Source organism: Staurois parvus, unplaced genomic scaffold, assembly GCF_062004578.1.
Source record: "Staurois parvus isolate SC_StPar_1 unplaced genomic scaffold, SC_StPar_1.0 ptg000227l, whole genome shotgun sequence".
In the NCBI taxonomy this organism is placed as follows: domain Eukaryota; kingdom Metazoa; phylum Chordata; class Amphibia; order Anura; family Ranidae; genus Staurois; species Staurois parvus.
Window position 1 is genome coordinate 4,739,322 of NW_028318023.1, and position 27,425 is coordinate 4,766,746.

General features: G+C 44.2%; 1 protein-coding gene across 3 annotated transcripts in view; it reads right to left on the minus strand.

Moving 5' to 3' along the window:
• Positions 1 to 27,425, minus strand: part of ADAMTS3 (ADAM metallopeptidase with thrombospondin type 1 motif 3) — a 305,366-nt gene that overhangs the window by 244,720 nt on the left and 33,221 nt on the right. For all 3 annotated transcript variants that reach the window (XM_089679599.1, XM_089679598.1, XM_089679600.1), the window contains exon 3: positions 26,518 to 26,924. In XM_089679599.1, coding sequence (XP_089535725.1) covers positions 26,518 to 26,924 — 407 coding nt within the window. The remainder of the gene's footprint in view (positions 1 to 26,517; positions 26,925 to 27,425) is intronic.

Consider the following 27,425-nt stretch of genomic DNA (forward strand, 5'->3'; position numbering starts at 1 on the left):
AGACCACTGAGTTACCACTGTAAATACCTGCCCATTCCTGCTGTTCTGCAGAAATACTGTTTAGTGTGGCATAGAGTTGCAGGCCAAAGTGTCTTTCAGTATACCTGGCAATGACCTCAATCTGAATTTATCCTGAAACATTTCAGCCAAACAGTGTCATTTTTGTGATTTAAAGGACTCGTGTTTGACTCTGGTGGAAAAAACACTGATCACACTTTAACATTTTCAAGTATAATATTTTTGCAATCTTAGGGGCCAGCCAGCACTCTGTACTTATGAAAAATGGACAGCTTCAGCGGAAAAAGTAACTTTCACTTAGAAAAGTATGGAAAATTATTAAGGAACCATTGCTTAAGAAGCTGAAGTGAGCACAGCAAAGAATATGATGCAGTGTGTTTTGTAGAAATATGAGAAAATGTTAATTAATTCTATACTGAAAATAAGGTTTAAAATAAAAAACTATTTAGCCACTGGGTTGGTTTATAAAACAGAAAAAAAGCTGTTATACATAAAAATAGTTAGGTATTACCTTTTATATAGCAAACACTTCTTGAAAAAGAGTAACTATACATACAGTGTATATGTAGTTCCGCAAAAGCAAATCAGTAAATTATATAGACTCTATAATAAGAGGCAAAAGACTTTTAAATGTCTGAACAATCTACGTTTAGCAGTTCATAATAAAACTCTAGTCTAGAAGCTGTGGGAGATCATGGGAATTTGGGCACTGATGCAACTGTTCTCCCAATGACATTCCTTAATCAAGCGTGCATTTATAACAAAAGCAGCTGCACAATTATGCAATCCAATTACACTCATAGTATGTATGCATCAAGCTACTGCCTTTATTTTTATAATTTTAATATTCTTGTACTTATTGCATGTTGTACTGAACTCCAAGCACACATCACTCCTTTCTGCAGGCATACGGGTTCCTATGAATTGAAGTCTATGCCATGGCAAAAAAAAAAATCAGTACATCTCTGCAATACGTGTACATTTCCCATGTTTTATCCCTTAAAAGACCCTGCAAATGCAGAAAAGTACCCGTTGATTTGCCATAAATGCACTCATCTCCCAATTTTTGATTTAGGACTGACCGCAGATTTTTGTTGACTGAATGATGAATCCTTCCCACTGTCCTTATCTCCATTATGCTTCATTGTGTGGATGAAATAAAAGGCCAGTTCCTCTCATGGCTGGGATGACCATACCACATCTGTGACTGCAGGTGACTGCCCAGATGTAGAAGGCCCAATGCCAACTGCTATAACTGTTTCTTTCACATGAACACAGGGATCAACCCTAGAGTTAAAATAAATCCCCCCTAGGACATCCTCTGCTATCTATAGAATGTTTCTTGGGGGGGCGTGGTCTGCCGCGATCCGGAATGGCCGCTTAAGCAAGGAGCTCCCGCCGGCCGAAGACTTCTCCCTCTTCTGCATAGAGGATCGGGTGAGGCAGGGGCACATGACCATGGGGAAAACGGACCGGAACACACCCGGTTCCCGTTCCCGTTCCCCACGGGTCCCTAATCAGCCGCAATCGCGGCATATACAGGAGCTGTTCCGCTCCCAGAGGGACAGGGCCCAAGCAGCTTCCCCCTCTCCCCCCCTCCTTCCTCCTCCACGGCAGCCTGTGCTCAGGGCAGTGACACTGAGCATGTCACTGACACAGTCCCTCAGCATGATCTCTCCTCTGACTCCCAGGCATTATCCCTCAGAGATCTTCAGGCGGTGGCTGCAGATATTAAAGTCACACTCACCACCGCCCTCAGTGACCTGCGAGAGGATTTACTTTCCTTGGGCACAAGGCTGGAGGGAGTGGAAATTGCTAGCCGCAATAATGCAGACGCCATAGCAGAAATACAGCAGACAACAGTCTCACACGCATCACATATCCGTGAATTCTACAGACAAATAGAGGATTTGGATAACCGTGGACGCAGACATAACATTAGACTCCGTGGTTTGCCAGAATCTGTGGAACCGAACGACATCTCTACAACGGTTGTGGCGATCTTTAATGACCTACTAGGTCGCCCGCCGGCCACGCCTATAGAGTTGGAACGAGCACACAGAGCACTCCGTCCCAGGGGCAGAGATTCTGATCCCCCAAGAGATGTAATATGTTGCCTAGTCAGTTTCCCACTAAAAGAGGACATACTCAGGCGCGCCAGGGACAGAAGGCGCCTCTTATATCAGGGGTCAGAAATACATTTATTCCAGGATCTCTCCAATATTACTCTGCAACAAAGACGGGAACTTCGCCCCCTATTGGATACACTCCGCTCACATAACATACCATATAGGTGGCGTTTCCCATTTTGTCTTTCCGCACAGGCGCAGGGGCGCACAGCCTACCTGCGAGTTCCGGAGGATCTGCCTAATTTCTGCACTTCCCTAGATATCCCACTAATCGACCTCCCCGATTGGTACAGCAATATGCGTCTCCCAGGTGTTCCGGAATCCAGACCGACGCCAAGTGAGATGGAATGGCAGGGCCCTGGCTCTCGCCGACGCCGATTGATTCCCGCAACCCCGCCGAGACTTCCAGCCGGTGGCTCTACCAGCATAACCAGCCCGACGGCCTCTCCTGCTCATCGCAGGCCTCGTCATGAAGCTTAGAGACCCTTCTCTACACTCTGTCCTGATTTTCTTAATTTACTGTGCGCTACCGCTGGTTTCATTGCTCACGATCCGTTCAGCCACTCTTCGGACTTTGTCTGCAAATTCCTTGTCCCATTTCGCCTTACCTATGGAGCTTTCTGATCTATCATCCTGGGATCTTCCCTCCACATGATCTGGACTGGACTCATTGGTACTCTTGCACACAGGCAGCCCTATGCATCTGGGGCCACTAAGATCTCATCCCTACGATTCTTGACCCTTAATGATTGTTTGGCACAGAATATTCCCTTAAGTTCCTCCCTTCTACCCGCCCATTTTCTGCACCACCGCTGTCGCTTCGCAACGGGAATATCGGATCTACAACCAATTTAGTGCCCAACCTCCTCCATGACACCTCTGATAGGTCTATTGCCATCTAGAGTCCCCGGGTGGACTACGGAGGGCTACGATCCTCTTCCATCTCCTGCACAGCTGACTCCGAGCCTTTCCTGGGGACCTTCGAGGATATCGGATTCGCCAATGAAGGACTTTATGTCCCCCCACACGCATCGTATTCATCTCGCCTTGCACCGTTTCCAGAAGACTGAGTTGGGAGAGGATGAAGAGAGTTCCTCAGCACCATTTATCCTTTTTCACGTACTCTGATGAGCGGGTTGCTGAGTTTGGATTGGGAGGGGTGGGGGGGGGGGGGAAACCTTTGCTTATAATTTATTTATTTGTTTTTTTTTTTTTTTTTTTTTTTTTTTTACCTTCACATTGTTGCTGTGCACCTGTGAACGAGCATCACCTCAATGAGCTCTCCGGATGGAGACTCCTTGCAGAAATCGGTCTCTCCCATCCCGCTCTGTATCCTTTTTCACCTTCTGCATACTAATGAGTACCTCTGCTGAGGCTCCAATGTAGGTACTCTGCCTGTGCCTTCTTTTTTTCTCCCCACGCATTTCCTCCTATCTGATCTGAGGTGCTGCTCGAGTCCAGGAGTACCTTGAGAGTCCAGGCCGGGGGGGGGGTCGTTCTGTCATATTAGTTGTTCTCAATTTAGTATATTGTGTTTTTTTTTGATATGCGATATTTGAGCTGTATGTTTTTTTCTGCACATGTTATGCCTTACTGTTCCTCTGCCAATATTTTGTGACTTCATGCGTTGTGAGACACTGCCTGTTCTCTCCCTGAGGAGAGGGCGGTCTGACCGTTCTATGAAGCCATACCTTTGAGGACGACATTCCTAGTAGTTCCACCACGGTATACTCGTGACACCATATTTCCGCTTTAGACTTCCTACGTAGTGCTCCGTTCATATGGGTATCTCCCAAACATTGATATGGCTTGTTGCCTGTCTCACTTCCCTCACTTCCCTCCTAGCGCAGGCTACCGTTTTGTTCTTGACCCCAATTTCTCGCTAAATCCTGAGCCATACGCCCTACCAGGTGAGGGTTGATACATCTCCCTCGCCGGTTGGGTGTAGTCCCTCTCTGTGCATGCCCTATCCTCGCCCTACCTCTCCATTCCCTGCACTTTTTAAGGTCTTCCGTACGGCGGGCCTCTTTTTTATTTTGGATTTCGACCCACTGCGTTCCCCACACAGTAAGCTCGGAGAGCTTTTACTGACTCTTGCCGGCTGTTTTTACTCCCTCCTTTCTCTTTTCTGTTACCCCTTTACCCCCCCCCCCCCCATCTTCTCTTCCTTTCTCTTCTCCTTTTTTTTTATATATCTAGGCGGATTAGCTGGTCTTCTCCTCCCGCTGGTAGTTCTGTCTTTTTTTTTTTTTTTTTTTTTTTTTTTTTTCTCTTACCTGTATCTACTCTCCTTTCCCCTTTCTTATTTCTCTTTTCTTTTCTTTTATTTTATTTTATTTTATTTTTCTTTCATTTATCTCTTTTACTTTTTTTTTTTTTTTTTTTTTTCTCTCCCCCCCCCCCCAATTCTATTCCCACCCTTTTAGTACCCTGTGTTCCCTTTTTTTTTTTAGGTTGCTTTCACATACCTCTTTGGACATGTCTTCTCCCAAATCGTTGTCCGGACACTTGTCACTGAAAGTTCTATCTCTTAATGTGAAGGGCTTGAACGCGCCTGAAAAACGCTCCATTCTGCTCTCCTATTTATCTAAACAAAGAGCGGATATCGTTTTCCTTCAGGAAACGCATTTTAGACAGGATGTCATTCCCAAGCTCTTTAACTCACGTTATCCGACAGTCTTTCATGCCCCTAACCCTCATGCCAAATCAAAAGGTGTCGCCATCTTGATTGCAAAACATCTCCCTTTAACTATAACGGAGTCGCTCCCTGACTCAGAAGGTAGGTTCCTATTTCTAAAAGGTACTTTTGCCAACAGACCCATTACACTGGCAAATTTATATGCGCCCAATACCAAGCAGGTTCCCTTCTTCCGCTCAATCTCCACCTCTCTTTCTTCTTTTCAGTCGGGTGTACTGATCTTGGGGGGAGACCTTAATGTCCCTTTATGCCCCTTATTGGATTCCTCCTCGGGCAGTTCATTTTTACCATACAAATCCCTAAGACAGATCCGCACACAACTCCAGGATTTACAACTTCACGATTCTTGGCGAATCCTACACCCGAACGTTAAAGATTATACGTTCTTTTCTCCTCCACACAATAAGTACTCCAGAATTGACTACATTTTTCTCTCGCAAGTGGATCTGCCATTTCTTCATGACACCTCCATTGAACCAATGGTCCTATCGGATCACCATCCCATAACCATGACGTTGCGTTTTCCTGAAAAACACTCCCGCTCTAAGATTTGGAGATTGGACGCATCTCTTCTTTCCGACCCAACTCACGAAGCCGAGATCCGCTCCCAATTGGTAGACTACTTCGCGACCAACCAGACTTCAGATACCTCCTCCTTGACGCAATGGGAGGCACATAAATGCGTAATTCGCGGGGTTCTCATAGCCATGGCTACGAAGCGTAAAAGGGAGAGACAAGCACATTTGCGACGACTTATGGAGCGCATCCAGTTTTTGGAAAGAGTTCACAAACACAGTCAAGCGGCTTCTACCTTGACTGAACTCACAAACACTCGCACGCAGCTTTTGACCGAACTGGGTAAGGTGGCTAAACGTAGATATGTCTTGTCTCAAAAATTATTTTATGAGTTTGCGAACAAAAGCGGGCGATTCCTCGCCAGATCCCTTCAAGCGAAAAAGTCGAGCTTAACAATCCACAAAATCAGGGGTCCAGACGGTTCTTTTGCCACCACTAATGCTGACATTGCTTCTCATTTTGAGCAGTATTATAAGGCATTATATAATCTCCCTCCGGAACGTCCCCCACCTGAAACCAACAAACTCAGAGCCACGGTGATCTCGGACTTTCTTCATCTTTATAGCCCTTCTGCACTTTCTGAGACATCCGCCCTGGAACTGGAGCAAACTATCACGGCAGAGGAACTGTCGCGGGCCGTCAAACAAATGAAGTCTGGTAAAAGCCCGGGCCCTGATGGCCTGTCTGCGGTATATTACAAGGAGTTTTTACCCGTCTTGTCCAACCCCTTCCTCTCGGCTTTCAACACTTTCTCTTCACTCCCTGTGTCGTGTCATCGCCTTCTGGAAGCGCACATCATTGTCATACCCAAAGGAGATAAGGATGCAACTTTGGTTTCCAATTATAGGCCCATCTCCCTTCTGAATGTAGACGTGAAACTTTATGCTAAAATTCTGGCCAACCGTCTCCTCCCCTTACTCCCTTCTTTGATTAACCTCGATCAAGTGGGTTTCATTCCTGGCAGGGAAGCGAGAGACAATACTATCAAGGCCCTCAACCTTATCCATTGGCTTCGCACATCAAAGAATCCTGGGTTCCTTCTCTCTTTGGACGCTGAGAAGGCCTTTGACAGAGTGTCCTGGGATTATTTGAGGGCAACCCTTCAGGCGATTGGTTTGAGAGAACACATGCTTAATTTCATCATGACCTTGTATTCTGGACCCACGGCACAGGTTCGGGTGAATGGCCATTTATCGAACCATTTCTCTCTCGGCAATGGCACGCGCCAGGGCTGCCCCCTTTCTCCTCTCCTCTTTGTGCTATCATTAGAGCCACTGCTGCGTAAACTCCGTTCCAACCCAGATATTAAGGGCGTTTCCGCACCGGCTCAAGAGTATAAACTCGCCGCCTATGCGGATGACATTTTACTGTTTCTAACGGAACCTCGGACCACCTTTCCCAATTTGCTTAAAGATTTCTCACTTTTTCAATACATGTCGAACCTTAGAATCAACCATTCAAAATCATACGCCCTCAACGTCACCCTCCCTTCTGATGTAGTCTCATTTTGCCGATCGCAGTTCCCGTTTAGATGGGACAGTGAGACTCTCACTTACCTGGGCATTCAGCTTACGTGCGACCTCTCTGACCTTTATGTAAAAAACTTTATCCCAGCACTTAAATCCATTCAGGAAGATCTCACTAAATGGCATCGACCATGCTTTTCCTGGTTCGGCAAAGCTGCTATATTAAAAATGAACATTCTCCCCCGCCTCCTCTATTTATTTCAAACCTTACCTATCCACTTGCCACCCGCCTTTTTCGCTTCATGTAGGAGAATGTGCTCCTTCTTCCTTTGGAACCACAAGCGTCCGCGCATATCTTTCTGCCAATTGGTTCTCCCCAAATCCAGGGGTGGAATTGGGCTCCCAGACCTCAGGCAATATCATTGGGCCTGCCATCTTTGCAGAATTATAGATTGGAATATTCATTCGACTACCAAAGACTGGGTGCATCTCGAAAACTCCTTCTCTCCTTCTCCTATAGCTTCGATCCCGTGGCTCTTGACGAAACATACCCCCCAGGCCCTTCTCACTCATCCACTGATTGGTCCTACCTTGAGCATCTTCCGCTCGATGTGCAAGTCGGCCTCCATCTCAGATGCCCCCAACCCTTTAACCTCCCTTTGCTTAAACCCGGACTTCCCTCCGGGTATGCACAAGGCCTTCCTGTCAGAACATTGGCCGTATGACCAGGTGAAAGCGGAACACTTTTTTCATAACGGCCAATTGAAATCCTACTCCTCTTTGGCGAGCACCATGAAAGATCGTACCTTCCCCTTTTGGGCCTACCTTCAAATCAGGCATTTTCTCACATCCTCTGTTCACCGCCACAAATGGACTCGTCCTCTCACCCCCTTTGAATCAATTTGTTCTAAGGCTGAACCCCAGCGGCATCTAATCTCATCCATGTACCTCCTTCTCACCGGTGATGGGAATCCTAACTCGCTCCCCGCTTGCCGAGCTTGGAGGAGAGACCTTGATATAGATTTTTCCTCCTCAGATTGGGACCAAATTTTTACATACTCCCACAAATGTTCGCTGAATGTATCGACCCAAGAAAACGGATACAAGCTAGCTTCCCGTTGGTACATTACCCCTTCTAGAACTCATCGTTTTAACCCTTCTCTACCCAATAATTGTTGGAGATGTGGAGCACCTGATGGGTCCCTTCTCCATATTTGGTGGTCCTGTCCTATCGTCCTGCCCTTCTGGCAGGAAGTCCACCGTATAACCTCGTCAGTGTCCACTTTACCTCTCGATTTCTCCCCGGCCCAATTTCTCCTCCACCATACACCGCTCCCCAAACGTCTATACTTCCGATCGTTAGCTATGCATATGATTAATGCTGCTAGACTCTGTCTTCCTGTGTTTTGGAGATCTACTCAACCCCCCTCAATAAAAGCTTGGTTCACTCGTCTGGGAAGAGTTGCAGAGATGGAGGAGTTGATTGCTTCCTCCCAAGATAACCCGACTAAATTCTCCCATACTTGGTCGTGTTGGATTCACTTCCAAACGACCCCCGAATACCAATCCCTCATGGGTCTTTCTACCTGACTCTGAGCCAGACCTGTGGCTTTATATTGCACTCTGTATTGTACTGACTCCTCGACCCTTGCTAGGCTGTCGATAATACTTTTCTATTATATCCCTTTCACTGATCAGGTAGTGAGACACTCCTTTTCCCTGGTGCTCGATTGTCTGCTTTATGTCTCTATCCCCTAGGGGATGAGCACACCAGCTCTGTCCTTGGAGCTTCCACCTCTATGACATGTCTATCCATACCGCCCCCCCCCCCCCCCCCCCCTTAGTCTCCCTCCCCTTTGACCCTTACCCCCCTTCCCCTCTTTTTTTTTTTTTTTTTTTTTTTTTTCTCTTCTTTGGCTTTCCAGCTTCTCACCATTTTTTATTTTTTCTTTCCTTCCGACTCCTTCCTCATTGTGCCCTGTACCTGCCATTACTGTTTTTGTTGTTATTCACATCTTCTCCACTTCATTTTTTCCCTTTTTCTTTTTCCTCTACACATATGTTTATTCCGCTGTCCATAGGCAACCTAATCTCACACCCGGATTACACTTGCACATGTGCCTCTCCCATTCCACGGAGTTTTTTTTTCATATGCGTTGGTTACCTTTGAGTGGTACCTTTGCTGCTCCTCCTGGATAACACCGAGCTTTCTATATTTTCGCAACTTTTTCCTTGCACCAGAAGCCCAGCACCTTTAGCTTTATCCCCTTCCCCCCTACTCTGCTCCTCGATGATAAAAGATATCTGGGGGTGCACATAAATGATCCTGCTCGTTTGGTGATATTTTGTATGCTATGTGGTGATTTTGATTGGTGTTTGCCTTCTTTGTTTTTGGCTGTATTCTCGTGTTTTTTTTTTTTTTTTTTCCAAGTTCAACTTCATTATTGTTACAGGTGATACAAGAGGGCTTTATTATTTTGTTCGCCTGCATATTTCTTTTTGTCTGGCATGTGCGATTTGTGTTTTACCGCGTTTTTCTTTGGCACATTGTATTACGTTGTACAATTTATACCATTTGTATGTTCTGACTTTTTCTCAATAAACTTTGTGGAACAAGAATGTTTCTTTCATTTCCCTTGTACACACACACACAAAAGTAATGGAGCGCAAGTTTATTGGTATTTCCAAAGTAAAGTCCCTCACATCGCCATTAGTCCAGCCCTGGAGTGAAGCACCCAACAGTCAATACTGTCATGATGGGTCAAGGGATAGACAATGATTAGTCCATCCCTCACTGCACAAACATACTCCAAAAGGGTGCAAAGCGCCTTCTTTACTCAATCTCAAATTATCCCAGCTCACACCGACGAAAAATGTCCAATAAGTTCTGGGTTGCATTTCAACAATTTTACTTAACAAAACTTCTTCCTCTTACATAGGTCTCCCAGCAAAAAAGCTTGTACAAAGTTTCCAACATAAGTCTGTTTATTTTTATAGATAGTTGTACTCCCTAATGCACAACTGTTCAGACAAGTTCCCATTAAAGAGTAAAGCCATTTCTACTGCTTCTGCTGTTCTAAACCTTTCAAATATAAAGTAATTTGCCCATAAGGCGTTCCAGCTTACTGTGGCACATTGGTCTGATGCTGCAGCTGTCCCACACTCACTCTAAGCCTGAAAACTGAGCGATCATTTGACCGCTGATCACTCAGTTCTCAGTCAGCGTGGAGTGGAGAGTAGTGACTGTCAGTCACTGCTCTCCCATCTGTCTCACCAGCACTCATTGAGCATTGAACTGAAGAAGGGGTGAGTGCAGCTGGCCAGAGCCAGATCCAGTTGTTAATCAGGCAGCTGGGTGGATCCCAACAATATGGTTGCGATCTATCCAGAGCCTGGAGAGTATAAGCTGTCTCTTGGTCACAGGAGAGCAAAAGCAAGTGCACTCCTGTGACCCAGAAGAGCACAGCCAGAAAAAAGCTTTGGCCACATTTCTTTTTTAACCTTCAGCTTAGTGGGTTGGTCACATAAGGTTTTTATTTTTATTTTAGTTTATTTTTCAGCACAATTGTGGCACCTTATCGGAACAGAAGGCATACAGAAAATATTATTTTGATGTTTAATGCACATGGCAAACTAGGATCATACTGTACATTGTGAACAATCACCTACATAGAGCCATGAATGTGCTGAAACAAAAATGACTCTGCAGGTTTTTACTGATTCCATAGTTCACTTTCCATCAGGAGAAACATTTAATCTATTAAATAAAGTGCCAGGAATCACGCATTTGCACATGCATCAATATTGCATTTGTTCTTTTAAATCAGTTGGTATTTCATTCATTTGACTTGCTGCCCATGGGTTTCCCTTTTTATCATTTCAATGCAAATTTTGATTGTACTGTTATTGCAAACTAAATAATGAGTGGTATAAGTAAATCTTAAAGGATGCCTTCACCGTTTTTAGTGTGGAACATGTAACATGTTCCCATAGCTGCAGCTGTGCCCAGCGCCCCCCCCCCCCCTCTGAAAGATAACTTCTCCCCGTACTGTCAGATTTGAAAGCAGCACGGCCGTGCAGGGCTCTGCCCAAACAGCCACATCATTCATTCAAGGACTTCCATGAATGAATGAACTGCAGGTCCCCACAGCCTTAGTGGCTGTGGGCTTGTAGTTTTAATGAACTACCATGGCGCTGTGGAGTGCCATGGTAGTTCATTGAAGCTTTGGTATGTATGGTCAAGCAGATTTACTGACAGGTCTGCAGAAGACCTGCATGGCATCAGCGATCTACTGATCGCTGGCGCAATGCTTTCCAGGCTTCTTTAAACAAAAATAATAAATGCACATTTATTTTCCTGCAAAAAAATGTACGTTTTTTATTTTTGTCCAAAAGGTGAACTTACCTTTCATTTGTTCATTTTGTTTCTCCATTTTTTAAAGACTCACGTAGACAGGTGTTTGTGTCAAACTCGGTCTTTTACAGTCGAAGGTAGTGCTACTTAAACACATGCGTTAGAATGCAACATGCAACGTTTGACAAAAAAGGGTTTTGCTTTGCCTGCAATCCAAATGCACCTCATACGGACCTGCCATGCCTGAAGAAATGCAAAGCAGGCCAGAAGGAACCCCTGAACTGTCATCTACACTACACCATTGAAATCAATTGAATTCTGTTGACCTGCATTTGACATACATTAAAAACATCAAACATAGGAAAACAACAGTTTTTTTTAATGAGCCCTAACTGATCTGAGCACAAAATATCTCATATACTGCATTCTACTTCCAAATTGAAAATTTTTTTATATTTTCCAACCAGTCCAATTGCTGTTTTTTTCTTGACCTCAAGAAAAGTGATTGCAAATTGTTGAAACAAACCCACACATTTTTCAATCCTACTGGAAAACAATATTAAATTGTGAGGATTTATCATGGGCATGATATATATTACATACAGTTGGTTTACTTTAGGGGTTGGGTTAGCATTCTACTTATGTTTTAGGGGTTCCTTGTTATTAGATTGTAGGTATTCTTTCTTAAAGCAACAGAGCTCTACGTTCTTGTGCCAGAATTACTTTCCATATTTTTTCACATATTCTCCATAGCTGTTTAACAGAATAGAATCAGACAAATGATGGGACTGGAAGTAACTGTAACTTGCAGTGTTATAAATGGGTGCAAAGTTAGAAGCAATATGCATTTGTCCAGGTACACTGCTGTGTCTCTGCACTGTTCTTGCACAGAACAATTCTGACATCCCACCATAACAGCTAATCACTGCCTTAGTAGGCATCAAGAAAGAGGATGCCACTTATTCTCTTCAGGTGCAGTTGCATTTTCCTTTCTGCCACTGCTTACTGTACCCTTTCTTTCCTTACCACATGCTCTAGCTTGTGAGCTTTTTTTAATGGTGTGACTGCAGTAAAAGACAATCAACCTGTGTATACTCTTCAACTCTTAGTCTAAATTGCTTTATTCTTTCAGCAAAAAAGCCAGTTATACCTAGAGTTAGTACAGATGCACAGAATTTGGAATGACAGATATACTGCATCCATGTGTACTTTTCGTAGCTTAAGATGACTCACTAGGGAGAGCGATGAGCTTGTTTTCTTTCATCTCCAGCCATGGGTATCACATTCTCCCTTAAGGGGAAAGTCCCTGGTACCTACAATTTGAAGCTTGAAATAATATTTCAAGAGTTGATTATTTATTTACAGGTATTTATTGCTGTCTGTATTCATCTTTAGGAAATGTCCCCTCACTTCCTATCAGGACACAAAAAAGCCAAGAAAAGTCTGTTTATAGTAGAACAAGTACAAGTTGGAACTTCTGAAAATGTTTGTGCCTTCCTGTACCAGTGACATATGCACCCACATTCCTTGTATGAGTGTCACAGGGACACATGTTCTGGCAACAACTGTGAGGGGTTTCCACTCACTTTGGAGAGATTTCCTCTCACTTCCTCTTGTATTTCTTGAGTAGGACATGAAGATAAATCTCATCAGCTGAGATAAAAAAAAAAAACTTTTGGACTTTTGATACTGTATGTCTGGTGATAACTTCTACTCTTCTACCCTAATACACTCACTGGCTATTTTATTAGATATACTTGTTCAATTGCTTGGTAACACAAATTGCTAATCAGCCAATCACATGGCAACAACTCAATGCATTTAGGCATCTAGACGTGGTGAAGACGACTTGCTGAAGTTCAAACTGATCATCAGGATGGGCAAGAAAGGGGATTTAAGTGACTTTGAACGTGGCATGGTTGTTGGTGCCAGACGGGCTGGTCTGAGTATATCAAAAACTGATGATCTGCTGGGATTTTCACACACAACCATCTCTAGGGCTTACAGAGAATGGTCCAAAAAAAGAGAAAATATCCAGTACGTGACAGTGGTGTGGACAAAAATGCCATAGGTCAGAGGAGAATGGGAGAATGGGCAGACTGGTTTGAGATGATAGAAAGGCAACAGTAGCTCAAATAACCACTTGTTACAACCAAGGTATGCAGAATACCATCTCTGAATGCACAACAAGTTGAGCAGATGGGCTACAGCAGCAGAGGAAGATCACATCAGGTGCCACTCCTTTCAGATAAGAACAGGAAACGGAGGCTACAATTCACACAGACTCACCAAAATTGGACAATAGAAGACTGGAAAAACGTTGCCTGGTCTGATGAGTCTCGATTTTAGCTACAACATTCAGATAGTAGGGTCAGAATTTGGCATAAACGATATGAAAGCATGGATCCATCTTGCTTTGTATATATATATATATATATATATATATATATATATATATATATACACACACACACACTATATTGCCAAAAGTATTGGGACACCTCTCCAAATCATTGCATTCGGGTATTCCAATCACTTCCATGGCCATGGGTGTATAAAATCAAGCACCTAGGCATGCAGACTGCTTCTACAAACACTTGTGAAAGAATGGATCGCTCTCAGGAGCTCAGTGAATTCAAAAGTGGTACTGTGATAGGTTACCATTTGTGCAACAAATCCATCCGTGAAATTTCTTTGGTACTAAATATTCCACGGTCAACTCTTAGTGGTATTATAACAAAGTAGAAGCAACTGGGAACAAGAGCCACATAAAAAGATAGAGCAGGGTCAGCGCATGCTGAAGCGCACAGTGTGCAGAAGTCACCAACTGTCTGAAAAGTCAATAGCTAAAGACCTCCAAACTTTGTGTGGCCTTCAGATTAGCACAACAATGCATAGAGAGCTTCATGGAATGGGTTTCTATGGCTGAGCAGCTGCATCCAAGCCTTACATCACCAAGTGCAATGCAAAGCGTCAGATGCAATGGTGTAATGCACGCCACCACTTGACTCTAGCGCAGTGGTGACGTGTTGTCTGGAGTGACAAATCAAGTGGAGACTGCTAACCAGGCCTTCTCATCCGACATCAGTGCCTGACCTCACAAATGCACATCTGGAAGAATGATCAAACATTCCCATAGACACACTCCTAAACCTTGTGGACAGCCTTCCCAGAAGAGTTGAAGCTGTTATAGCTGCAAAGGGTGGACCAACTCAAACTCCACTCCTAACTCAAACGCATTGACTCCTGCTGTTTTCCTCCTGGGTAAATGCACCTCTCCTACCTCCACTCCTAACTCAAACTCGCTTTCACTCTTGTTATATTCAGAACAAATGGTGTATTTATATTTGTGTGTATGTTGAGCAGTCCTCACCTTCAGTTGCACCCAGTTTACGACTGTAGCCTGGTTCCTATGAGACATCGCCCACTATTCATGTGAGCCTTATCAGCTTCTAATTGGGGTGGAGTTGAATGCTCATTTGAGCATCTCCCTATAAATTCAGATCAGCTCATGGGGGAGATCTCTGATGGGGGGCACAGTCTCTGATGGGGGTGCTGCTTCTGACGGAGTGCGGCTTCGAAAGAGTGCGAAGCAGTTAAACACAGCAGTTGAACTAAAGCAGGAGAAAGACACAACAACAGCAAGAAACTCTACTGCATGCTGGACAGACTGCAAGCAAACACCCTGGGAAACATCTCTTACATGCCTGAGTCCCACTCTGTGTACCTTTATATAATACACTCCTCTTCATACTACTATCCTCTGTTCCCAAATCCCATTTCTTTACCCCTCTGCTCCACCCCAAAACTTGCACATCTCCCCCTCATTGCTATCATCTCCCTACTACTGCTCTCATCACCCCCAAAATGCCTCTTCTACTCCTCATTTTCCTCTCCTCCATTCCCAAAATCCATTCACTATATCCCTCTGCTCCTCCTAAACATTTGTATATTGTGTCCTCACTGCTTCCTTCGCCCCTCTATGGCACCCACCACCTCCTCCTATTATTCCACTCTCCCACTGACCCAAACACCTCCACTAGGAGTTTCTCACGCTCCTGCACATCCCGCTCCCATGCCACCTTTCTCACCCTTCTCCTCCTCCTAGCCGCGGGAGACATCTCCCCGAATCCTGGCCCTCCACCACCTCCCTCACCCGCACAACACCCTCCCGCCTCCATGTCCTACCGCAACCCCCGCAACCTAGTATCTGTCCCCCTGCTCCCTAAAATCTCCCCCCCGTTTTCATGTGCACTCCTGAACGCCCGATCGGTGTGCAACAAGCTTACCGCCATCCACGACCTCTTTGTTTCCCGCTCCCTCAACCTCCTGGCGATCACGGAAACCTGGATCCAGCCCACTGACTCTACCTCCCCTGCTGCACTCTCCTATGGAGGTCTCACCTGGACCCACTCACCCAGACCTAACGGTCGTAAAGGTGGTGGGGTTGGTCTGCTCCTGTCACCGCAGAGCACCTTCCGAGTCCTCCCAAACCCCCCCTCCCTATCCTTCTCCTCCTTCGAGACCCACTGCGTCCGACTATTCTCCCCAACCCCCCTGAAGATTGCTGTGATATACCGGCCTCCTGGATCCATACCCCGCTTCCTGGAAGACTTCTCCTCCTGGCTACCCTTCTTCCTCTCCTCTGAGCTACCCACCATCATTCTTGGGGATTTCAACATCCCTGTCAACCTTGACAACCCGGACACAGCCCGTCTCCTCCACTTAACCTCCTCCTTTGCACTTGCACAGTGCATACAATCCACCACCCACTCCGACGGTAATATCCTTGATCTTGTCTTCTCCAACCGCTGCGCTCCCCACAACCTCACTAACACCCCCTTCCCTCTCTCTGACCACAACCTGATCACCTTCTCTATCTCCTCGTCCTCCAACGCCTACCCCTCCAAATGTCACACTACTACCAGCCGTAACCTCCGCAACCTTAACCCTGCCCCCCTCCACTCTGCAGCTGATCAACTCCACGACCGCATCCTCCCCCTGTCCTGCCCCGACTTGGCTATGACTGCCTACAACAACGCGCTGTCAGCAGCCCTTGACTCACTAGCGCCTTTAACCACACGCAACATCAGACTCCGACCGCTCCAGCCCTGGCAGACTGATCACACCAAAACCCTCAAACGACGCAGTCGTGCCCTGGAGCGACTATGGCGCAAAACAAAATCCCAACAAGCTTTCACCTGCTACAAATCTGCCTTCCGCACCTACACCTCCTCCCTCCACGCAGCCAAACAAGCCTACTTCCTGACCCTCATCAAGGCCCTCTCCTCCAATCCTTGCCGACTCTTCTCCACCTTCAACTCTCTACTCTCTCCACCCCCACCTCCACCCAGCGCCTCACTCACCGCCCTTGAGATTGCCAATCACTTCAAAAACAAGATTGACACAATTCGCAAGGACATTGCCGCAACTCACACGCCCTCTCAACCCGTCCCGTCTCACACAGCTACCCCATCATCCCCCCTCCCCCTCGACATTACCCGCAGGGACTTCGTCGCTGCTCAAACTCCCTCCAACCCCCTTCCCCCTCACTTAGCTACCCCCTCTTCACCCCTCTCCCATGGCCTCACCACTGCTCTGACCTCCTCTCCCACCCCACCCTACATTCCTCATACTGAAGCTCCCCCAACACTCCGCACCTTTGACCTTACTACCATCGAGGAAGTCTCCAAGATCCTCTCTGATGCCCGCCTCACCACCTGCCCCCTCGACCCTATCCCCTCACAATTCCTACGACCTCCCTCCCCCTCCATCCTACGCTCCCTCACCCACATCTTTAATCTCTCCCTCTCCTCCGGCACTTTCCCCTCCCCACTGAAGCATGCACACATCACCCCCATACTTAAAAAGCCCTCCCTGGACCCCAATGACCCGAACAACCTCAGACCCATCTCCCTGCTCCCACTTACATCTAAACTCCTCGAGCGCCTCGTCTACACCCGCCTATGCTCTCACCTTAACGACAACAACCTCCTCGATCCCCTACAGTCTGGCTTCCGCCCCCTACACTCCACCGAAACCGCCTTACTCAAACTCTCCAACGACCTTCTAACCGCCAAAGCTAATGGCCACTATTCAGTGCTCCTACTCCTTGACCTCTCTGCGGCCTTCGACACAGTTGACCACCCCCTCCTCCTCAAAATACTACGCTCCCTCGGCCTCAGAGATTCTGCTCTCTCCTGGCTCTCATCCTACCTGTCACAACGCTCTTTCAGCGTTACCTATAATGCTACCACCTCCCCCTCACTCCCCCTCTCTGTTGGGGTCCCTCAAGGCTCTGTCCTTGGGCCCCTTCTCTTCTCCATCTACACCTCCTCCCTTGGCCAACTCATACACTCTCACGGCTTCAACTACCACCTCTATGCCGACGACACACAAATCTATCTCTCAACCCCCCACCTCACCCCCTCGGTCTCTGCCCAAATCACACACCTACTGAGCGACATATCAGATTGGATGTCGCTCCACTTCCTTAAACTGAATCTCTCCAAAACCGAGCTCCTTGTCTTCCCCCCAGCCCGAACCCCACCCCCCATTGACTTCTACATCACATCCAACAACGCCAATATCAAACCCGCTCTGCAGGCCAGAGTACTTGGTGTCATTCTGGACTCCAACCTATCCTTCCAGCCCCAAGTCCAATCTTTAACAAACTCGTGCAGACTCCACCTCCGCAACATCGCCAAAATACGCACGTTCCTATCCCCAGAAACCACTAAACAGCTCATCCACTCCCTCATCATATCACGACTCGACTACTGCAACTCCCTCCTCACTGGCCTGCCTCGCCGCTGGCTATCCCCGCTTCAGTCCATCCTGAATACGGCTGCCAGACTCATTCACCTTTCCAAACGCTCCGTTTCCGCCACCCCCCTCTGCCAATCCCTCCACTGGCTTCCGATTGCGCAACGGATCAAATTTAAAATCCTAACACTGACGTACAAAGCTGTCCACCATACTGCCCCGAACTACATCACTGACCTAATATCCAAGTACCGCCCAGCACGCACACTCCGCTCCTCACAAGACCTCCTTCTCTCTAGTTCCCTGGTCTCCTCCTCCCATGCCCGCCTCCAGGACTTCTCCAGGGTGTCACCCATCCTCTGGAACTCCCTGCCCCAACCCATCAGATTATCACCTACTCTCCTCTCCTTTAGGCGCACCCTGAAAACCCATCTCTTCAGGGAAGCCTACCTCACCCCCTGCTAACTTGCTGACCTCCTCCACTCCTCCTACCACTCCATCCCCCACAGCTATCTCCTCCTGTACCACTATCCCATCCCTTCTAGATTGTAAGCTCGAAAGAGCAGGGCCCTCGATCCCCTCATGTTTTGCATTGTATTGGTATTGTTCTGTCACATGTTCTGTCCCCCTTTGTAATGTACAGCGCTGAGTGAACTATTGGCGCTTTATAAATACTGTATAATAATAATATAATAATAATATTGAACCCTACGGACTAAGACTATGATGCCATTAAAGTTCATGTGCGTGTAAAGGCAGGTGTCCCAATACTTTTAGCAATAATGTGTATATATACTGTGTGTATATATATGTACAGTTGCAAGAAAAAGTATGTGAACCCCTTGGGATTACGTGGAGTTTTGCATGAATTGGGCATAAAATGTGCTCTGAACGTCATCTAAGTCACAACAATAGAAGAACACAGTCTGCTGAACATAATACTACACAAACATTAGATGTTGCCATGGTTTAATTGCACATAACATGTAAACATTCACAGTGCATGGAGGAAAAAGTATGTGAACCTTTGGACTTAATAACTGGTTGACCCTCCTATGGCAGTAATAACCTCAACCAAACGTTCCCTGTAGTTGCAGATCAGACCTGCACAACGATCTGGAGTCATTTTGGACCACTCCTCTTCACAAAACTGTTTCAGTGTAGCAATATTCTTTGGATGTCTGGTGTGAATCGCTCTCTTAAGGTCATGCCACAGCATTTCAATCGGGTTGAGGTCAGGACTCTGACTGGGCCACTCCAGAAGGCGTATTCTGTGCTGTTGCAGCCATTGTTTTGTTGAATTACTTGTATGCTTTGGGTCATTGTCCTGTTGCATCACCCATCCTCTGCGGAGCTTCAGTTGGTGGACAGATGGTCGTACGTTTTCCTGCAAAATGTCTTGATAAACTCTGGAATTCATTTTCCCATCAATGACAACAATTCATCCAGGCCCTGAGGCAGCAAAGCAGCCCCAAACCATGATGCTCCCTCCGCCATGTTTTACAGTGGGGATGAGGTTTTGATGTTGGTGTGCTGTGCCTTTTTTTCTCCACACATAGTGTTGTGTGTTCTTCCCAAACAACTCAATCTTGGTTTCATCTGTCCACAGTATATTTTGCCAGTAGTGCTGTGGAACATCCAGGTGCTCTTTTGCAAACTTTAAACGTGCTGCAATATTCTTTTTGGACAGCAATGGCTTCCTCCGAGGTGTCCTCCCATGTACTCCATTCTTGTTTAATGTTTTCCTTATTGTAGATGTGTCAACAAAAATGTTAGCATGTGCCAGAGATTTCTGTAGGTCTTTAGCTGACACTCTGGGATTCTTCTTTACCTCATGCAGCATTCTGCGCTGTGCTCTTGCAGTCATTTTTACAGGACGACCACGCCTAGGGAGAGTAGCAACAGTGCTAAACTTTCTCCATTTGTAGACAGTCTGTCTTACCGTGGACACATGAACATCAAGGCTTTTGGAGATACTTTTGTAACCCTTCCAGCTTCATGCAAGTCAACAATTCTTGATCGTAGGTCAGACAGTGCTTCTTGAAACCAGTAAACCCAAAACAGGTGTGTGTTTTTTAGGGGCAGGACAGCTGTCAGCAACACATCCAATATCATCACACTGATTGGAGTCAAGGTTGGCTCGTTCCTGGCTCCAATTAGCTCTGGGAGAAGTCATTAAGCTAGGGCCTCACATACCTTTTCCTCCCTGCACTGTGAATGTTTACATGTTATGTGCAATTAAACCATGGCAACATCTAATGTTTGTGTAGTATTATGTTCAGCAGACTGTGTTCTTCTATTGTTGTGACTTAGATGACATTCAGAGCACATTTCATGCAAAACTCCACGTAATCCCAAGGGGTTCACATACTTTTTCTTGCAACTGTATATATATATATATATATATATATATATATACACACACAGGGGTTGGAAAAAATTGAAACACTAAATAATGGTCAGGTGTAAAAGTGACATGCTTTGTGTTGAAAGCTTTTGCTTCCGCTGTGTGATGAGACACCTAGCCAACAGGTGGGAGGCCTCAACTCTGTCATTCACTGCAAGTGCTGCTAGTATTATAGGGTCATGTCAGAGCTTACTGAGCTTCAAAGAGGGCAAATTGTTGGTGTTCAATTAGCTGGTTCCTCTGTGACTGAAGTTGCCAATTTATTTGTCCTGATGGAGGTACAGTATTTGAAGGTTAGAACAGCATATACAATTTCCGGGAAAGCATCGTCTGATAAGAATAAGCAAGGTCGCCATTGGTCAACTGACCGAAAGAGACCCGGAATAAGAAAACAACTGCTGCAAAAGTGACTGCAGAGCTCAATCTTAGTCTTCCCCTGTTAGCTAGGTGTCTCATCACACAGCGGAAGCAAAAGAATGTTACATCACTTCCGCTTTCAACTTGAAACATGTCATCATTTTCACACTGGCAAATCATGTAGTGTTTCCATTTTCTTGTCTAACTCCTGTGTGTATGTATATATATATATATATATATATATATATATATTTAAAATAAAAACCCAGGTTATTCCAGACTATTATAGTGTATGTCTGATGTAGGAAGCGCATACATTCCATACTTTAATTCTTTGCTGGACAGTATATCGCTGGGCCTCCATGTAATTTACTGCCTTCATACACTCAGCATGGATATCTGTATTCTGGACCATTACCAAACTATTAGAATATTTCCAGTACTGTACAGTGTGCATAATTCTTTCTATCTGCCAAATAAGGCAGCATGCAAACAGTCTTTAGCAAAACCAGATTCTGAGCAATCCATTGGCCAATTATTCCTCAATACACAGTGGGCCTGTATTACTAAATCTGACCTCTTGCTTCTAGAGAAAGTAAGGCATGCTGGTGCATTTCACAGCATATACAATTGAATGGGTGACCACAGATGTGCTCTATGAACAATCTCTAAGACGTAACCAGTGCTTTTTTTCTGTGGGAAAATGGAGGAATGCAGTTCCAGCACCTCCAGCACTGCATGTATGTAATGGCAAGGGATGTTAGAGCATCTATTGATGCCGACTGCTGGGGGATCTAATTTTGCTGGAGGAGATCTTTTTTTTGGGGGGGGGGGTCTATTATTGCTGAGGAGGTTTATTTTTGCTGGTTGGGGGTCTATTGTTGCTGGAGGTATTTCTTATGTTGCTGGGAGGTCAGTCGTTGCTGGGAGGGATCTACTGTTGAGGGATGGGGTCCATTGTTGCTGTTCACTATTCAAGCTGGCTGTTGGGAATCTGTTGTTGTTGGGGTGGAGCTATTTTGCTGGGGGGTCTAGCTGTTGCTAGCTATAGGAGATCTACTTTACCGCCTTTCTTGTTATTTTATTATTAACAAATACCACACAAATTTTACTTGGTTCTGAGTTCTCTACAAGGGGCAGTACTGGGAGGTGGGTAGGGGGTAGAACCAAGGAACAGTACTCGGAGGTGGGTAGGGGCGGCCAAGCCATGGTGCTGGCCATGTGATCAGTTATGACACCATCCATTTGATGGTTTGACAATTTGGTTGAGAGCATATGCAAAAATGACCGTTACATTCCCAGCATGTTCTAGGAATGTAACTCTTTTTTTGAAACTGTAAAATTGGTAGGTTTAGTTCAACTTTAACAGTTTAATAAAACAGTTACATTCTGACATACTGAGAATGCTAATTGTCACATTTGCTTGTGCTCCCAACCAAACTGTCAAACCATCAAATGGCTGGTGTCCTAACTGATCACATGTGCAGCACCATGGCAGTTGCAGATCAAATAGAGGTTAAGAGGGAAGCTTCCTTGGCTGAAAAGGATATGAGGTTTAGTTCTGCTTTACGGCAGCCCATTCATTTTCAATAGGATGCCAGTGTGCCCCAGTACAGATAGCCACACCTGACCCTGTTTTGGTAGTGTAATACAGTTTGTTGAAGCATGCTGCAACACACAGACATTGCTTTAGTGCATTGGAGTGCCATTTAAAATGACACGACACATGCACAGGATCTGTACTTTGCAATGGTCTGTAAATAAAAATCGAAATTACAGCCAGTCATAAATTTAAATGATCAATTAAAATAATAACTGATCTGTATTAAAATTGGTTCACACACACACACAGATATTTCCTCATGTGGTCTGACAATTCTGCCGCACTAATCAAAACAGGGTAGTCTAAGTTAATCAAATCTTCCTTTGCAATAATGAGTGTTTTCACTTGGTTGAGGCATTCCTTATTGCAATTTGCAATTCATGGCCAAATGACCAAATAAGTGCAAGCAAAGCTCAAAATCTAAGAATTAGTATTTGGAACTGATTTTAAACATGCTTTAATTGGAAAACTTATTTATAATTTAACTGCAATTAACCAAAAATTTGAAAAGTTGTGAAATTTCATGGCCGTTTTTTTTACTGTCGATGTCTGGTAACAGGAAGAATATGTTAAAATATATCAATATATATAAATCCGTACACTCCCTAGTCAAATATTCACTATAATCCCCCAAAAAGAATAGTAAACCTTTCACCCTTGAAAGTTTGTGTAAATTATATATCAACTTTTCTCAATAATCCCAATATACTCAAATCATATCTAAAAAACCCAAGCACATAAATAAATAATTCTAATAAAATAAAATGTCCCAAAACTTATAAATGTCCCAAAAAAATTTCAACAGTCTCTGTATAAATATTTCCAAAATGACTTGCAGATAATCCAGTGTAGACTTTCCAAAATCTTTGTGAACCTCAAAAACAAAAACTTAAGATAGTGTATTACCTTTTAACTATATACAAAACATGAAACCGTGACAACCAGTGTATCATGCGAACTCCTTAACGTGCACATTCCACACGAGAAAATATTAGAGAGAGAAAAAAAATATATATATATACTAATATTATATCTCTCAAATTACCAATATCGTGAACATCACAATGCCCCCAAATGATAATCACGTGATCACTCCCACATACTGAACGCTGATAGTGAACACTTCAAAACATATCCCAGTGATTTATCCAGTGATCTCCTCCAACTAGTGAAAAATGGATAATTCCCCTTATACAAAAATGACAGGCTTTCTACAAATAGATAGTGGCACTCTCCAAACTTCCTACTCCTCTTGGTTCCACTTTTCCATATTCTATTAAAATTGAAGACATTCAGCTTCCAATCTTCAGAGTAGTGCAGATGTAGTCCCTGGTATGGAAAACCAGCATGTTCCTACTTTCAAAATGGCCGCGATCACACTTCCGGTTTGCGTGAGTGCGTCAGGCACGTGTCCCGACGCGTTTCATCGCTTCATGGACTTTTTTTCAAGGGATCATGATGTCTGGAAGGCGGTTCCTTATATTCTGTCCCTTATCAAGGGCAGAGAGCCCAAACCGCCATCTTAGCATATGGAAAAAACGTCTGCATTAACATACCAATATCCTCGCCGCATAATACAATAATTCTAGATACACATTCTACCCCCATCATTTCAATCCATCCACCTAAATGTAGAAATGTATTTATTTATTTTTTCTCTCTCTAATATTTTCACGTGTGGAATGTGCACGTTAAGGAGTTCACATGATACACTGGTTGTCACGGTTTCATGTTTTGTATATAGTTAAAGGGTAATACACTATCTTAAGTTTTTGTTTTTGAGGTTCATGAAGATTTTGGAAAGTCTACACTGGATTATCTGCAAGTCATTTTGGAAATATTTATACAGAGACTGTTGAAATTTTTTTTGGGACATTTATAAGTTTTGGGACATTTTATTTTATTTTAATTATTTATTGATGGGCTTGGGTTATTTAGATATGATTTGAGGATATTGGGATTATTGAGAAAAGTTGATATATAATGTTAAAATATATAACACCATCTTATCAACTCCTAAGCCACACCCCTAATGTATTTTGCCCTGCCCATGGGGCTTAATCATAGAGACTTCTAAGATTAAATCCATCAGGGGCATGGCTTAGGGGGAGTTACAAGCCCATTCACATCTCTCTTCACCAAATGAGCTGGCTGTGTGCAGTGTCTTCTTGTCTCTATATTTTCCATTGTTGCCTGGTTAAGCACTTGACAGCCTGCACCCATTTAATACTGTGAGACCAGACTAGAATGCCTAAACTGGCACTAAAAGACATTCCATGGTATCTTAAGCTGGCCATGGACATATAGTTACATATTTATATAGTCAGTCTGGCTGAAAAAAGACAAAAGTCCATCCAGTTCAACCATAAAAAAAAAAAAAAAAGAAAGTTATAATCCTACACCCACAGTTGATCCAGAGGAGGGCAAAAAAACCAGCAAAGCATGATCCAATTTGCTCCTGCAGGGAAAAAAATTCCTTCCTGATCCCCCGAGAGGCAATCAAATATTCCCTGGATCAACTTTAACTATAAATGTTAGTAACCAGTTATATTATGTGTATCTAGGAATGAATTCAGGCCTTTTAGATGGTTCGAATCTCACCCGGTTCAACAGGAACTGGCTGAGATTCAAACCATGTATGGGCAGGCTGAATGTACCCAAGTTGATCAAACAATCAACTTGGGTACAACTAGCCTGCTGGATTTTACAAGTGATTATTGCTAGCGGCTGTGCCTGTTTTTCTCATTACAGACACAAGCTCTGCTTCCTTATTTGCATTACTATGCAGTGGATGTGCTTCAATGTTCCTTCTTACAATTCAAGTCTGTGAGTCGGCTGACACAATATACACAACTTATTAAGCTGTTTGGATCTGGTAGCAGTTAGGCAACGCATTGAATCCAAATATGAAGTATCAAGCATGTACAAATGTTACATATACTGCATATTTTTTTTAATTACTTTACTGCAAACATTACAAACATTATTGTTGAAAATACAACAAAACTTTCCCTTTAAACCCCTTTCACAGACATTATTTTGTATGGCAGAGGTTAAATGTTAGTGTGAGCTTACTCCAATCCAGATTATGCTTCAAGAGTGAACCTATTTTTTACAATCAGACATTTATTTTTTACGCCATTATGTGCATAACGATTTCTACACATAAATAAGTAAATACCCATAAATAATTGCATTCCTTTGTTGTACCTACAGTATCTCACAGAAGTGAGTACACCCCTCACATTTTTGTAAATATTTTATTGTATCTTTTCATGTGACAACACTGAGGAAATGACACTTTGCTACAATGTAAGGTAGAGAGTACAGCCTACAGTCAAGCATGGTGGTGGGAGTGTCATGGGCTGGGGCTGCATGAGTGCTGCCGGAACTGGGGAGCTACAGTTCATTGAGGGAACCATGAATGCCAGTATGTACTGTCACATACTGAAGCAGAGCATGATCCCCTCCCTTCAGAGACTGGGCCGCAGGGCAGTATTCCAACATAACGACCCCAAACACACCTCCAAGACAACTATTGCCTTGCTAAATAAGCTGAGGGTAAAGGTGATGGACTGACCAAGCATGTCTACAGACCTAAACCCTATTGAGCATCTGTGGGGCATTCTCAAATGGAAGGTGGAGGAGCACAAAGTCTCTAACATCCACCAGCTCCGTGATATCGCCATGGAGGAGTGGAAGAGGACTCCAGTGGCAACCTGTGAAGCTCTGGTGAACTGCATGCCCAAGAGGGTTAAGGCAGTGCTGGAATGTAATGGTGGCCACACAAAATATTCACACTTTGGGCCCAATTTGGACATTTTCACTTAGGGGTGTACTTACTTTTGTTACCAGTGGTTTAGACATTACTGACTGTGTGTTGAGTTATTTTGAGGGGACAACAAATTTACACTGTTATACCAGCTGTACACTCACTACTTTACATTGTAACAAAGTTTAATTTCTTCAGCATTGTCACATGAAAAGAGAGAATAAAATATTTACAAAAATGTGAGGGGTGGACTCACTTCTGTGAGATACTGTATTTATCATCATATGTAGATTTACATTATATGGCACGCTGGCATAACAATTGATATGATCAAAGAAAATAATAAAGAAAAAATTGGAAAGCTAATCTTACCAGACCATCGCAGTTGCTTAATGCAACAGATGCTCCAGGAATATCTGTTATTTCTCCAACATAAGCACAATTAGTCCAAAGTGGCTCTTTTTTCCAGATTTCCTCTGTGTTATTTGTAGCATAGGTTGTATTTCCAACATGGCTTCTGTTTTCACTGTTCACAGGGTCATCATCATGCCACTCCACAACAGCCCCTGGAGCAATAAGTCGAATGTTTGGCTTTAATTTGAGATGGAATTCTCTTCCAAATGCTGTAACATTGAAGTAGAGAGGTTGACGACTATGTGATGCGTCTCTCTTTAACCTTCTTTTCTGACTTATGGACACAACATTGGAAACATGGTGTCCCGCTGCGTCTGTGCTTATTGGTGTTACCAGTTCATACTCTCCTAGAATCCTGCCTAAATCTGAAAAAGAAGGAAACAGTTTTTTTAAATGTAATTGCATTAGTATCAAAAAGTACACTAAAGTGAAAACATTCATAAAAATACATATATGAAAAATATTACCAACCGTTATTATATATAACCCATCTGAACAAAAAGTAGTATTGTTTAGGGCTGTTATTATCATAATGACACTCATGAACCAGGACAGAAGGGTAAAAAATCAGGACCAAGCCTCAAAATGTACGCATTGTGAAAATTTACTTTATTTCTCTCTTCTGTTCACCTCTGGACATTTGTGGGCAAAGTCAGCAAGATAACTGTAGGAGGAAGGGCTCATTTACTGTACACATCTGTCACTGATTGAAGAATAATCTACAGTAAAATGTTTTTCAGAGAGTGGTGCAGGCATGGCTGACAGGCATTCAGGGTGTTTTTTGTTGACAGCCAAACAGAATTTTTTTATGGGAATACTGCACCACAACCATGAGCCTAATGTTTGGCTCATGGTTGTGTCATGGC